We start from the raw sequence: 15,331 nt of genomic DNA, 5'->3' as shown, positions 1-15,331 counted from the left end.
CCTGTCTCGAACCTCTGTCTGATCATACCAGCGCGGTCGGTCTACCAACTGAGCTATAGATCGAATTAGTAGACCTTACGATTTTTCAACGCGTTTGTTATAGATCTTTGTTTTTGATTTTTACTTTTTTGCCGTAGCGCCATCTGTGACAAATCTATGAAAAATTTTCTTCACTCAACCAGGTACTTTTAGCTATCCACAGGTTGACCAAGAATGGAGTGATGTGGCTTTATAAATAAATTGTAATATTGATTGTAATGACTATTAGGCCCTGCGCAGACGACAGACTATCCGTGACGCACTTTTTAGTCTGTGAAAATAGAACCTATGCAATTATATGCAGTAACGCACACGACGCGCAAAAAGTCCGGCGCACAAAAAATCCGTGTAATTCGGGCAGACCGCACCGCGCCGCTCCGCACAAAAAGTGTGTGAAAAACATTGAACGTTTGCTTCAACGCGCGCTAACGCAGACGGCGCACACTTTAGTCGTCAATCTGCATTTGCTAGGGGTGGACGTAACGCATGCGATCTATTATCATGGCGCCAGAGGTCGATGTAACTATGTTAATTCAAGAAATACAAAACAGACCAGCAATTTATGATACTTCTAAGGCAGAATATCATGATAGACATTTAAAAAGAAAAATGTGGGAAGAAGTGTGCTGTAATGTTTATTCCGCTCCTGTTTGGACATGTTTGATCTCTTCTTCACTTCGCGATCTCTGCACGATTTCCATAGCGTCTACGTCCCTACAGCTCTGCCGACAAAATGAGCGAAGATGTGCGTCGTGTGCGTTGAGTCTGTGAAAAATCCGCGACCGACTTTTTGCGCGCCATGCAGACTTTTTGTGCGCCGCAGACTCGATCGCACAAAAAGTGTGCCGTCTGCGCAGGGCTTTATGATGTTTTACTACCATTGTATTAATTTCATTCTTGTGAAATTACTCCACTACTGTTATTTCTATACTTATGGGCATTTAGGCAGTCAAAACAGTATTTTAAGTTATTATTAACTCAAATTATAAAATACAAATTATATAAGTTAAACGTAAAAAGTAAACAAATAGAGCGTATTTTGCTATTACAGTTAGACGCACGCGGTCGCTGCGCGGCGGCAACGCGGACTCCGTGTGAATGCAATGAAATTCATGTCGAATAAATGCGCCCTCAGGGAACAAGTCTGCAGGCAGGGATTTCCACTTTATAGCCGTGCGCCAAATAAATATGGAAGCGTAACTCTTATTTATGTCGTTCTTCATTCTCCACAGATTAATACTATGCTCCACTTAACAGTGTTGTCATATTCGTAAACCAGAGTAAAAATGACTGTCGGTTTAGTATATTTATACTGAAAACATCAGTCTCGAATCTCGAAAATACCAAAAAAAAAAAAAATTTCCTAGTGTCAATGGTAAAAGTTTAATTAGCTAAAGGAACGGTAATTGTAAGACGGGAAAAATAACTCTCAGTTATTTAGATTGGCTTGGGTTCGCTCGCTTCCTCGAATGGGGTCCTGCCTTGTAGTGGCGGGGGGCTCAGTAGCCGTGGTCGACTTCATCCCACGGTGAAGCTAAAAGGAACCCACGGGCCAATCGATGGCCCGATGAGGAGGGCGTGCCGCGCGCGCTCGTCTTGGTGTTGGTCCGGGTTGAGCGGGACTGTGCCGCGAGCATCCTCGCGGGGATCTGTAAGCAGATTCCCCCGAGTCAACAAAAAAAAGGTTCTCTCGCTTACCGGCTTTCTTCCTTGACATTAATTAAATCCGGGACAGAGCCTGCTAATCTTGTGTCTTGTGTGTAGTAGTCGTCTCCGACATCATTGTCATCGTTAACGGGCACCCCACTAATGAAGGTCGTTGGCCTTCTAATAATCTTTCGTTGACCTTGTGCCGTTGTGGTTTCATCGGACATTGTTACATTTGCATTTACTCCTAAGTGGCTGTATAAAATAAGAATTTTTTCAACTGAGTGTTACGCTGCGCTGGCTACAAGTGGCTGGTAGTAATAATTTGGCAATGTTTTACAGCCAAATTACTACTACCAATTTCAGTAAAAGTTTTGTATTAAATTATAAAAAGTAGATACAATAATGATTGTATAGACTCTAATTATATGTAGGGTGATTGGCCAAGTGCCACTATATTTTAATCAATCAGGAGGCAGTAGAGCGTTTGAGTAGCGATATATTCATAGTTCACATTTTAATATTGTTTTTATTTAAGTGGTACAAGTACAAGAGCATGTTCGCGGTGAAGGAGCGCCAATAGACAATAGAATTTTGGTTCAGAACTAAAAAGAGCGATTTTGTAATATGGATTATGAAATTATAATTGACAGATAAAAGTACAGGAGTAGAAAAATATATTCTGAGTTTGAATACCTGGTGCTTTTGATATGAAATTTAATGGGTAGCTTAAGTGAGTCTGAAACTTTCACAAATGAGTCTCGGACATGAAGCAGTTCCTCAAACTGTTCAGGGTGAGTGAAACCAGTCTGTCGTCTCTTAATAGGTCGACGGTCCACTTCTAAATCTGGTTCACTTATATACACTTTTCTGAAAATATATTAGTTAGTCTATTTAATGCAGGGTTTCTTAACCTTTGCTTAGTCTTGAACCCCTCACAAAATGTCAAAGAGCACACAGACACCTTCCGAAATAACCTAACCTCAGTACAAAGTACTAAAATACCGACTTCAAAAGTCATTCATCCCCTAGTTTACCACCCTTAGAGGTCGAGTATTTTATTCAAATTTAAATGAGACCACTTGAGGTACCCTCTTTCCAACAAAAAAATAATAGTCAAAATCGGTTCACAAATGGCGGAGTTATCGCGTAACATACATACAAAAAAACTAAGTTTAGCTTTTACTAGCATAATGTTTGCGATTAAACTTTACTTAATTAATTACATCTGAACAGTTGACGTGTAACGGTTGCTGTTCCATTATGTCAGGTAGGCTTCCAGATTGTAACAGTATTATAGAAAGCAAAAAAAAAATATTCGGGAGTTTATTCGCAGCATTTGGCAATCTTACACGCACACAAATGCGTATGTCCCTACAATGAACACAAATAAAACCTACTGCTTATTTCTATTACAAATTAATTCCTTCAGATCTAAAAAGTCATGATACTTATTATCTATATATCTATCCACATAAGGCTCAATTTACATTGTCACGGAACGATGTGGAAGCGATTTTTTAACTACTTATATTAGGTATAATGAACTTTATGTCAATTGTGTAAAATGAAACTAGATACGATCCAAAAAATTAGTCACGCGTCTTTCGGAAAATTCTCGCGCTATCGTATCGTATCTTGTTTGCACCAATGGATAGAAAGTTCATTACGCTACGTACGATTTCATTACCAAAATCCGCTTTTCGGCAATCTAAATTGAGCCTAAAAAGATTATGTTATCAACTATGCTAATATTAATAACGCTGTACTGTTATTAATATTTAATGAAATAATTAATGTAAGTAACAACCTGGCTATTGTTATATAATTATGTTAGTAATATTAACACAGAGAAAAACAGAATAAACCTTTGGTTTTCCCGAACTTGGGCGTCGATGAGTCTGCAACAATTTAAAAAAATCGTAAATTTTACCTAAGTGCTCATTAATAATATTACATGATGTTTACTGGAGTGATATTTGTACTGGCTGCTTTAGGCTCTGACCGCAATGAAGGCGCGGATGGTTCATTGTTTGCGCGATTCTACAATGCTTTTTTATAATACTAAGTGACAGGACAAACATGTCGTGCGTCTGGTGGTACGTATGTGGTAAGCAATAGGTTTGTCCATATCAGTTGCAGTGTCATTAAGAGCTTTAAATCACAAAAATCTGAGGGGCATTGCCACTGCGCTCGTCATTAGACAAGTTAACAAGCCCTATGTGCCTGTAATTTCACCAGCACCCTTACCCTTCAAAACTGGAACGAAATAATGCTCATGATCACATTACTGCTTGATGGTAGAAATACGTAAGGTGGCAGTACTTCACTGCACGAACTCTTTCGAGCTCTAATGCTACTAAAAGTTTTTATTTTCTTTTTTTCGCCCGTATTTCCTTTTGGAGTATCAACGCCAGTATTTGACTAGGGTTATCAGTAGGTCACATCATATGGAGCAGTCCATAAATTCATAGGCTTGACCTTAGCGGTGTCTATAAAATTATGACAACTGAGCACGAAACTAAGGCAGTGAGCTTTTCCTTAAACGAACAAGTGAGAACTTAAAAAGAACATAATTTGTTATTTACCTCAGTCTTCTAAGCTCTTCGTCGGCTAAGTTAACGATTTCAGACCTGAAATTCGTCTAAAATTATGACAAAACACATTACACCAAAAAATAAATAACACATTTTACAACAAGTTACGTTTTGACTTCCCCTGTAGACTTTAGATATAATATTTCGGCGGGACTGTACAGTTTAGCGAATGCGTTATACAGAGTGGAGAAAATCAATAGGACATGAAGGGGACTAATATTTTACTTAAAGGAAATATTGTTTTATTTTTCTGAACATGAATATCTGAATTCATAGATTTTTTGACAATCTTACCTGAAGCGAAAATCGATCCAACTAAAAATGCAAAAATAAACACTACTTTATTATATTAATTGAAATAATCAATGATATCGATGAAATCTCGCCAAAGAACCTTAGATCCTACAATTAAAGGTGTCCTGGATTGATGATTTTTTTTCCACCCTGTATATAAAGACAGTTTAATATTATTTTGGATATTAAGTGAAAGTCACTGAATTTTTTTAGAGATGCTCTAAATTGGGGTTCTTAAGTTTCTTGGCTTTTATAAAGTATGCGCCATAATATATCGTCAAAGAAAATGAGCAGGCTTCACAAGAAGGCTTGAAAAGGCTTGGTGGTTGTACGTTGGATGAATAAAATAATATCATAATGTCGTTGATTTATTTTGTTTTCAAGTTTTAGTAAATAGGAATCGTTTTAAATTGACCCCTTACAGTAATTTCGATTATTGAATTATCCACAATAAGTGTGCTACCTGTGTACTAAGAGCAACCAGGACCCCGATTCAGAACTCTTCGATATTTTAACCGAATCGTTCGATTGGATATCGTTCTCGAATCGAAGGGCGATTTCCGAAGCTATTCAGAACATTCGAGTTAAACGTTCGATTCGGATTCGGATACGGTATCGTTATCCAACAGCGTTTTCGGAGTTAGCCAGTGAAATAGATTATAAGAAAAATGAAAATCCTTTTATATATAAGTTTTTAAGATTTTAAAGGCTAAAAATAGGAATGCATTAGTCTTGCATTAAAATAAATTAATAAAATTAAACAAAATCCAGACTTTATTTTAAAAATGAGAGATTTCCATACGAGTACTACATTTTTGCTTTGTAAACAATAGGACGTTCGGTAACTTTCATTCGATAACTATGTTCTGAATAACGTTTGTAGCCTTAGAATTTCGAGTAATCGTACGGGTGTGACGTCATTTCGGTTCGGTTTCGAATACGAGAATTTGACGTTCGATTCGAGTGTTGTAAATAAAAAAAGCCGACCTCAAAAGTCATTCATCCCCTAGTTTGCCACCCTTGGAGGTGGAATGTTTTCTTCAAATTTAAACGGGACCACATTAGAGGTGCCTTCTTTCTAATTAAAAAAAATCATCAAAATTGGTTCGCAAATGCCGGAAGTATCGCGTAACATACATACAAAAAAAACATGCAGTCTAATTGCGAACCACCACCTTTTTTTGAAGTCGGTTAAAAATGAAAAGAAATCTTACGATATCAAACCGAATCGGTCGACAATTGAATTATCGTAAGGTTCTGAATCGACCCCTAAGTCTGCTAATTTAAAATCATCTTAGTTGTGTGCCGATAGAGTGTCAATGACGTAATTTTGTACATTTGGTATTCTGCCAAAAGTTAAGAGTAATGGCTTGTGAGTGGTTAGCCATCGTGTTACTATTTACGTCCCATTGCAATTTTTGGTATTATGTTCTTTAATGGCGAGGCGATGGCACGTCAGTGTCGTGTCAGTCTACTAATCATTTAACATAAAAAAATATATTTAATTTGAAGACTAAATGGCTAATCGAACGAGATAAAAATTAAGATATTCATAGTAATTTCCATAGTAGTTTTAGTAAGTCAACATCAATCGTAAGTGATTGAAGGAATCAACGCCACATCACTGCCATTCCACTGACATTCTACGAAACTCAACTGCCATCGCAACGGTTTCAGCAGAATAACAAATATACTCCCGGACACATAATTCGAGCCACCTCGCATTTTTGTCGTAAAGGGCTAGAATACAAAAATAGTTTTGTCATCGAAGAAAAAGTTATCCCCCGGTTTTGCAAATCCAAATTCCCAACAAGGACTTATGGAAAAGCCGTTTAGTATACTAGTTTCAAAATTGCATAAAAGTTTTTGATCAATCAAACATTGTCTAAGTTTAAGAAATTAGTGGCTCGAATTATGTGTCCGGAAGTGTATTATGATAATTTCAATATAATCTCAGTAGAGTCTCAAGACTCGGAGCCCTGATCAAGTTGCCCTAAGACCCGGCACCCATTAGCAGGACGATATGGCAAGAGATCCTTCGGCACTCTTACACGCAAGCGTACACGACGGCAAATATACAGCGATATTCTTAGGCATGCCGAAGAATACCGTTGCGACATTGCGCCCAGCTTCTATGCAGATTACTTCTTAGCTTGCCGAAGCATCCTGAAAGCTGCCGAGGCATTCCGGAGGCTGTCGGCTCGGAATCCTTAATCTTACCAAAACTTTGTTTTCGTAGCTACGAGTAATATCATTGAAATTTAAAATTTGAAAAATATAGCGAATGTGGATGAAGATTCGTTCGCTGAGATGAAGATGTAACACCGCATGACCAGTCAGCCCGTGACCACGGCCAGTGCAACTTGGCCGAAACGTCGGGAAAATAGGTACGTGTGAAAATACCTATAAATATTTAAACGCGTTTTCAAATGTTAGTCTAAAAGGCTGCAAACTGGACGACACAGCGGGCAGTGGCGCGGTGGCGACAGCGACGCAGGTGGCGGCTTGCGCGACTTGATCAAAGTGCCTAAGTTTGTATATGCTGTTTTCGACTGTAGCGACACGGGCGGGTGGCGGTACACGAATGTCGCGCTCCACACCGGACATTCAGACCGAGGAAAAGAAGCGTGCAGTTCTTATCACTTATCTATCGGATGGTACGTATCTACTATTACGAAATCTCAGTCATCCGAAAGAGGTGGAAACTTCGATGAGTTGGTATTCGACCAACACCTGACTCCTACGCGGGCGACATTTGCCGGCTTAGGTAACTTTTACAACGCTGTTCAAGCAGTGGAGGAAACTGTCGAGGATTGGGCGGCTCGATTACGAGGTTTAGCAGTGCATTGCGCCTTTGGAGCCTCCCTGGACAGGGTGTATCGGGACAAATTTGTACTCAGGCTGAGTATGGGAGCTGTACGAGACAGATTGTGTGACCAGGACGCAAACAAACTGACATTCACCAAAGCATTAGAAATAGCAAAGCAGACTGTGATCGCGAGAGAGGCACGGGCTATGGCGCCGCGCGCCGGGTGCTTTGGTGAACGCCGCTGCTTTAAAAGAAGAACCGCTGCTGTGGTCAGGCACTGGCCGGGCTGGTGCGGTACCGTGAAAACAAGATTTTAGAGAGCGATGCGCAATATGTGGCATGAAGGGTCACGAGACTCAGAGGTGCCGATACAAAAACTACTGCTGCCAAAGGTGCCACGGAAAAGGCCATCCTAAGAAAATGTGCCGTGCTAAAATAAAAACCGTCAAAAATATCAACTTAGAAACAGAATCTAATTCGGACGAGCAACAAGTGGGAATATATTGCCGCGAGTGTAAGGAGTGTCAGATGTTCAACCTGAGGTGCGTGGGTATTTCATTCCGATCATAGTTAATAGTAGAACGACATTAAAAATGGAAATTGACTCTGGGTCTAGTACTAATTTTATCTGGAAGTAACTTTATTTGACACATTTTTTTGAGGTTTTAAAGGCCTAAAATATAGGAATGCCTTAGTCTTGCATTAAAATAAATTAATAAAATTGAACATAATGCCGACTTTATTTAAAATAATAAGAAAATTCCATATTACATTCTTGCTTAGTGTGTTCTGAATAACGTTTGTAGCCTTTGTAGGTCGAGAAATTCGAGTAATCGTACGGGTGTGACGTCAATTCGGTCCGGTTTCGAATACGACAGTTTGACGTTCGATTCGGATGTTGTGAATAAAAATGAAAAGAAATCGTACGATATTAAACCGAATCGATTGACAACTGCGTTATCGTAAGGTTCTGAATCGATCTGCTGGTACACCTTTCCACAGAAAGGTGTACCAGATGATCCCCTTAAGGGAGAATGGTGGTAGTTTAAAAGATGTTCAGCTTAAAGCAGATATAAAAGCGTTGAATGATTGAAAATTTATCTATTTACATGTTGTCTTACTAAAAAGTTTTATTTTTTGATCTTTCATTATTATATTTCAATATTTTTAAAAGTCTACTAAAGGATCGTCTCGGACACCGGGGTGTCCAAGATGATCCTAAGAGTATGGGCAAGATGATCCAGGGGATCACCTTGCCTCTATTTAGGAAAATTTCTAGGTTTTGGTAGAAACAAATGAAAACAACAACTTTTTAAACTTCACAAAGTCCTCACTTATGTAATCTAGGTATGTGAAACAACAGTTACGGAACTTCGAGAACAAATAATCCTAATTAATTTATATCTTACAAGTAACTAAGATTGGGCGATATTGCTTTTTATGGCAAGTTGATATCCATCCTCATCTCCATTTCTTTAATGTACTTTACGAGCTCGATTTCCTGTTTAACACATCTGATGAAAACAGTTTTTTTTTCACCTAAATATTTCATTGAACTGACAGACCCTTTATTTTTTCCTTTAGCCCGTCTTTTTAATGACATAACGCGTACCTACTGCTAACTATTTACTTGCCGATCTATGTGGCGTCCTACTTTTTACGCCTCTAGTTCTTTAGACCATTGTCTTCCGACCAACCACCACGAATGGGTTTTCTTTTACAATTACGCGGCCTGGTTTAAAACAAGAAAAAGCATTCATATTTGTTATTCAGCGAGATCGATCATGTAAACGAAATCCAGTCTTCTACTATTTTATTCGTATTGCAAGCTATTTAATTAAGAGGTTTCAGTACTCAGAAAAACATACAAATTAAATATAGTTCGTTAACAATATATACAATACAAGAAGATACCCACGGATCATCTTGTACACCAAAACCATAATCATCTTGCCCCAATTTACTTATTTTTATTTTTTGTTCGGCAAAATAACCTGTATGCTGTCTACTGTTACCGCGCCATTAAAAAAGTAAATAGAGCATTATACAAACTCACCAACACAAAAATCTTAGCAATTGATTGTTAAGAATGGAAGTTGCCTAAGCTTTTGATCAACTTTACCTTAGAACAAACTCACACAATTTTTGTTTTATTTCCACAAAAATGAACTCTTCACTCACATCGCTATTACGAAATGTCTGATGAGACGGCACATTGAGGCCTAAATTTTACTAAAGAAAATATCTGGATGACGTTACTAGTTTCGCTACAATTGAAAAGGATCATCTTACCTCCAAGGATTATCTCGTACACCTTTCGCCTATAGTTCCTATTCGTCACCCGTCACCTAAAAATCTCCTGTCGTGCCGTCCCGTTAGTGGGCGCCCTTGAAATCGGCATTATAACAAAATGTTTAACAATAATAATAACTATGTCTTACTTATTGACATTCTCGAAAATATTAATCGTTGCATATCCTCTCGAGATACCCATAATAATGTCTCCGGCAAAACTGACGCGGTCCAGGTTACCTCTGAAATTAAACTTATATTGTCACGTCACGCCACGCCACGCCACGCCACGTCACGTCACGTCACGTCACGTCACGTCACGTCATGTCATGTCATGTTATATTATATTAATAATATGAAATATTGAAGATAAGTAAAGTCTTAATCCGTTTGAATTATACTTACTTCATATATTGTCTGAGTTCTTCTGTTTCCATAAAACTCGAATAATCTGAAAAAAAAAATAGGTAGGTATCTAAATTCGTTCATGGGCTATGGTTATGTACATAGAATTATTACATTATAACTATAACTTTTTATAAGAAAAAACCGACCTCAAAAGTTTGTGGAATTACATCTATTTACCAAGTTTTATTGAAATCGATTAACGGAAAGTGAGTAAAACCATTATACCGGATACATATAATAATTTGCCACCATTACAGGTGGAATATTTTGTTCAAGTTTGAATGTGACCACTACTGAGGTACCTCAACTTTTCTTTTCTTTCCAACAAGAATCATAGAAATCGGTACACACAAAAATATAATTGAATTGAGAAACTCCTCCTTTTTTGAAGTCGCCTAAAAATGAAACAGCGGGAACAGAAATATAAAGTTCCTAAAGTTGTTCCTGTTGTTCATTCTGACAAACTATTTTCAGATTCCATTTTAAGGATTGTTGTCTTCTTCTGTCTGTCTCAAACAAATATACTTGTGATCTTCACGTGTGTATTTTGGTTACAGATTACTAATCTCCATTTGCTATCGTCTCGGCATACTTCTTTTTCATCCTTTCATAAACGATCGTCTATTTTGGTAAATATTCTTGGCCCATTTTAAGACATTGAAATTGACCTACCTCTATAATTTCCTAATAATAATAATAGTAAAATAATGCATGATGAATTAACCGTCATTTAATTTTGCTTCAAACGGGAACAATTCTGATGAGAACGACTGCATTTTCAAAATAGTTAAAAGAGACTTCCCATGTTGTTGTTGTATATCACTCTCTAGGCAGTAGTCTCCTCTTAAAAACCTGAAAAAGTACATTTAATGTTATATATAATACAGTTATATACAGTTAATGTTACAATGTATATGTTATATGTATACTTAAATAATATAATAACGTGTCAGACAACCATATCAATTACCTGGTCCCTAGGCATTTCCTTATATTGAGTATCAGAGTATCGAAATCTGGGTCACTACCCAGAGCATCCAAACTAGAACTAATTTTGTTTTTTTTAATGTAAAGTAGATGAGCAGACGAGTGACTTGATGGGAGGTAGTCATCGTCGCCCATGGACATTTGCAGCATCATATGAGCTGCCTAAAAAAACGAAAATTTTGAAAATTTACGAGCTTTTTAACTCGCTTTTTGAAGAACACCCCAGTAGCAGTAGAGCTCCTTATGAAACAGTTCGTCCAGGGTAGTACTGCTACCTTACCTATTTCTGCCGCCAAGCAGTAAAGTCAGCATTACTGTCTTCCGGTTTTGAAAGGTAAGGGTGCTGGGGAAATTGCAGGCACATGTAACTTGTCAACTTATGTCTCAGAGTGGCGGGCGCAGTGGCAATGCCCCTCAGATCTTTGCGATTTAAAGCTCTGAGTGGCACTGCAACTGTTATGGACAGGCGTGTAGCTTACCATCAGGCGCACGACTCATCCGTCCCGTCGCTTGATATTATAAAAAAATAAACCCTATGTTCGTAGAGCAAGTACTTCAAGAGGGAGATCATTCACATCTTGCAAGCTCTAGGAAGGAAAGTGATGCCTGAGTGGTCTTACAATGCCTCAATGATGCGGCGATGGACTCCTTTGGCGGGTGGTGCTATGGTGGAAACGTGACTAGTTTGAAAAATTCGTCTGAGCACTCTCCATTATAAAGAGAATTTAGAAAACTTATTTTCCCAATTTGTGACCCGAGGTCATAGTCAAAACACGTTATTATTTTGTCTTCCTTATCATAACTAAGTTATCGACATTTTTTGCGAAATTGCGAATAAGCGAAACGAGATCTACAACCTCGTATAATCGGTTTTTAATCTCTTATTTACTTTTCGTTTTATAGTTAGCAAATTCATCGCAATTGAAATTTTTCTGGTGACAGTAAAACTTTAAGTACCAATATCTCGAAAGTTACCGAAATTCAAATGCGTCAGTTATGGTAAGGAGGGCTAGTTAGTTAGTTATGAGGTTATGACTATTCCTGAACATACTAACGTCAAGTTATACCACAATGTTCTTCGTATGCACAATAGTCACCCTAATAATAATTTTGAAAGTTAGTATTTATGTTAGGTGTATTAACACATATTATAAAAAGATTATAAGAATTACTTTTTCATATCATAGGTAGAATCCACGTCGTCCGGATGAGGGACGTCTGTCAATGGTAAATAATATTTTTTGATTGGCTCAGGTATAACAGCGGAGGATAAAGATGTTTTTGAGGTAACGTATTGCTCTGGCTCATAAACGTAGTCTTCTACGTCAAAATCTTCATTTGCACTTTCTTCTGAAGACGAATGTGATAAGTGCGATTTATATCTGCAATGTTTACGCGTATATTTTAATAAGAAATGGACTCACGTGTAGTTCCCTATTCATGTTAAGTTTTTGGACACACTTGGCAACTTTCGCTTATCAGACTGCAAAGCATTCCATTTACGAAATTGAAACATTGTAAATACATATTTAAGCTCTGGTAGCTTAGTTAGAAGAACGCTTGCCTTCTAATGTTCTGTCAAAGGATTCGAGTTCGTTTCCTATCTTTGGAGGAGACGACACTACTGCTTCTACAAACTATCAGTTGTTTTGACGGTGAAGCAAAAAGTGATTAAGCCTGCATGTTGAAGAAGATTCACTTAACTTTTCAAAGACTTGAGAATGGGCAATGGGCAGGCAAGTGTGCTGGGCTATTGGCCCAAAATTTAGGCTCATGAATGTCGCATTAGAATTCGAACTAGAAGAGAATGATAAATACTTACTTCATTATCAATTCCTCTGGGTCCATTTCTGCCACGTCTAGTTCGTAATTGAACCTATCCCATAAGCTCTCACGTAACGCCTCTCTGAATATTATGTCTCGTTCGACCATAACCATAAGTTCCTGAAATTCACAGATTCTAATTCTTAAATAAACATTGTATTAGGTGAAGAATCCAAATTTGTTTTGATTATTCGATATTCTGTCAGATCTAAAGTATCGAGTTTTTAGTTATTCAGGATAGATACAAATGGAAATGAAACCATTTTTGTCGGATCTAGGTACCTAATCGCGTATATTTGTTATCCCGCATATAATATAATAATAATACAATACAAATTATATATAGGAAATGAAACTATTTTTCCGGATTTAAATCGCGCATAATTTATGTTTGAGTTTATTCTAATTTCTATTATTAATTAATAATAAATTGAACTTAATAAAAATTCATTCAATAAAATAATTTGTAAAACTTAATGTAGCGTAAATTGGAATGTTTCCTTGTACAATTCAAAATATGGTGTTTAATTAATAACTATTGTAACTATAGTGAAAAAATAGGGTGGTTTGCAATCAATATTAGACATAACTGGTTGAAGACTGTACCACCTCAGTCAACCGTGACCATGGGACTTGTAAAGGGCCCGAAACGTCGGTTTGTTTGAAAAAACAAATATACGCGATTTAAATCCGGAAAAATAGTTTCATTTCCTATGTGTAACAATCGCGAAAACCTAATAACAAATTATATAGTTTTCACTTCTCGTGCTCTTAAAGCTCGAATTTATGCTGGGTGTAGGCTGCATAAAATAGGATTTTATGCTCTAGTGTATAAAAGAAAAAACCATGATATTATTTTATTTTTATTTTATTTTATTTTTATTTTATTCGGAAAACTTACAGCTAGGTAACAATAATAAAAGCTTAAATATAGTACATGCCTGACAGATCAGTGCATGTATGCTGAGGGCTAATTAAAAGCTTCCACAGATTGATACAATGTAGGTGGAGAGGAAGTTGACGACTTAAAAAACAATGAATAGTAAGCATTAAAAACATTATAAATTCAGCTAAATGCTTGAAAAGAAATAATCACTAAGTAATCGTTTTACCTTACTTGCACTAGTGTTGAATAGGTCTACATCACTATATTTATTCAATAAGTTGTTATATGAGCAAGACGCTCTACTTATAAATGCATTTTGCCTATAATTGGTTCTAACTATGGGAACGTAAAGGGTTATATGATTTCTCAGTGCAACCTTGCCTGCGCGTAGTCCTATTCGCTCAAGGAGTTCGGGGCAGTCAATAGTGCCGTTTGCTATGTTAATAATATAAGTCAAATCTGCTATTTCTCTACGTCTGTACAAAGGCAGAAAGTGAAATTTGCGACACCTAGTCTCATAGTTTGGCAAAAATATACCGGCTCGATATTGTAGGTAACGCAAAAATCTCTTTTGGATGTATTCTATTCGTGCAGAATACGCTTCATAGCGAGGATTCCATACCTGAGAGGCATATTCAAGGTGGCTCCGAACATAACAACAAAAAAGTATTTTAAAAGTTTTAATACTTTTAAATTCCGAGGACATTCTTAGTACAAAACCCAGCGAACGACTTGCTTTTTTGACAACATTATCAATATGTTGATCAAATATCAATTTACTGTCAAAAGTCACCCCTAAATCTTTAATCGAATCTACTCGAGTTAGGGAAGCATTATATAATGTGTAGTTATATAATATTTTTGTGGATTTTCGGGTATAGGTACTTACATAGCATTTAGAAACATTAAGATCCAATTTGTTTATAATGCAGTAATTTTGAAATCTAATAAGATCGTCCTGAAGACAATGGGCGTCATTAATATCATTAATTCTACGTAAAATTTTCATATCATCGGCATATAAAAGTATTTTAGACTTCAGAAAACAGGAAGCGATATCATTAACAAAAATTGTGAAAAGTAGGGGTCCTAGCAATGATCCTTGAGGTAAACCAGAAGGGATGCCCATAGACAAAGATGAATAACCTCCTAAAACGACTGTTTGACATCGATTTCTAACATAAGAAGAAAACCATCTAAACAAGTCTCCTCTTATACCTATTCTCTGAAGCTTTTGTAGTAGTATAATATGATCGATTCGATCAAAGCACTTGGAATAGTCCGTATATATTATATCAACTTGTGATGGTTCAGACATATACTTAGTAATAAATTCTGCACAAAGTAAAAGATTCGAAGTGGTTGATCTACCTCTCAAGAAACCATGCTGATCCTGCGAAATGCACTGTTTCAGCGAAGGATATAGTCGTGAATAGACAATTTTTTCTAAAATCTTCGCAAACAGGCTTAACTTCGATATGGGCCTGTAATTTTCTACCTTGTTTTTAGGGCCTTTTTTGTAAACAGGGGTGATGAAGGCAGTCTTCC

General features: G+C 37.1%; 1 protein-coding gene across 1 annotated transcript in view; it reads right to left on the bottom strand.

Annotated features, from left to right (window-relative positions):
* The window catches only part of LOC113235925, a 30,606-nt gene extending 17,634 nt beyond the window's left edge, over nucleotides 1–12,972 (bottom strand). The window contains exons 1-9 of the mRNA XM_026471846.1: nucleotides 12,896–12,972; nucleotides 12,246–12,455; nucleotides 10,811–10,938; nucleotides 10,084–10,129; nucleotides 9,828–9,920; nucleotides 4,275–4,319; nucleotides 3,555–3,587; nucleotides 2,383–2,556; nucleotides 1,738–1,941 (exon numbers count right to left, since the gene is read on the bottom strand). Of these exons, the coding sequence (XP_026327631.1) occupies nucleotides 1,738–1,941; nucleotides 2,383–2,556; nucleotides 3,555–3,587; nucleotides 4,275–4,319; nucleotides 9,828–9,920; nucleotides 10,084–10,129; nucleotides 10,811–10,938; nucleotides 12,246–12,455; nucleotides 12,896–12,921 (959 nt within the window). The 5' untranslated portion in view covers nucleotides 12,922–12,972. The remainder of the gene's footprint in view (nucleotides 1–1,737; nucleotides 1,942–2,382; nucleotides 2,557–3,554; nucleotides 3,588–4,274; nucleotides 4,320–9,827; nucleotides 9,921–10,083; nucleotides 10,130–10,810; nucleotides 10,939–12,245; nucleotides 12,456–12,895) is intronic.
* Between the last annotated feature and the right edge of the window lie 2,359 nt (nucleotides 12,973–15,331).

This window comes from Hyposmocoma kahamanoa, unplaced genomic scaffold (assembly GCF_003589595.1).
Source record: "Hyposmocoma kahamanoa isolate Upper Pololo Valley unplaced genomic scaffold, ASM358959v1 88, whole genome shotgun sequence".
In the NCBI taxonomy this organism is placed as follows: domain Eukaryota; kingdom Metazoa; phylum Arthropoda; class Insecta; order Lepidoptera; family Cosmopterigidae; genus Hyposmocoma; species Hyposmocoma kahamanoa.
The sequence above is the reverse complement of the archived record's forward strand: the minus strand, read 5'-3'. Positions and strand labels throughout refer to the sequence as shown.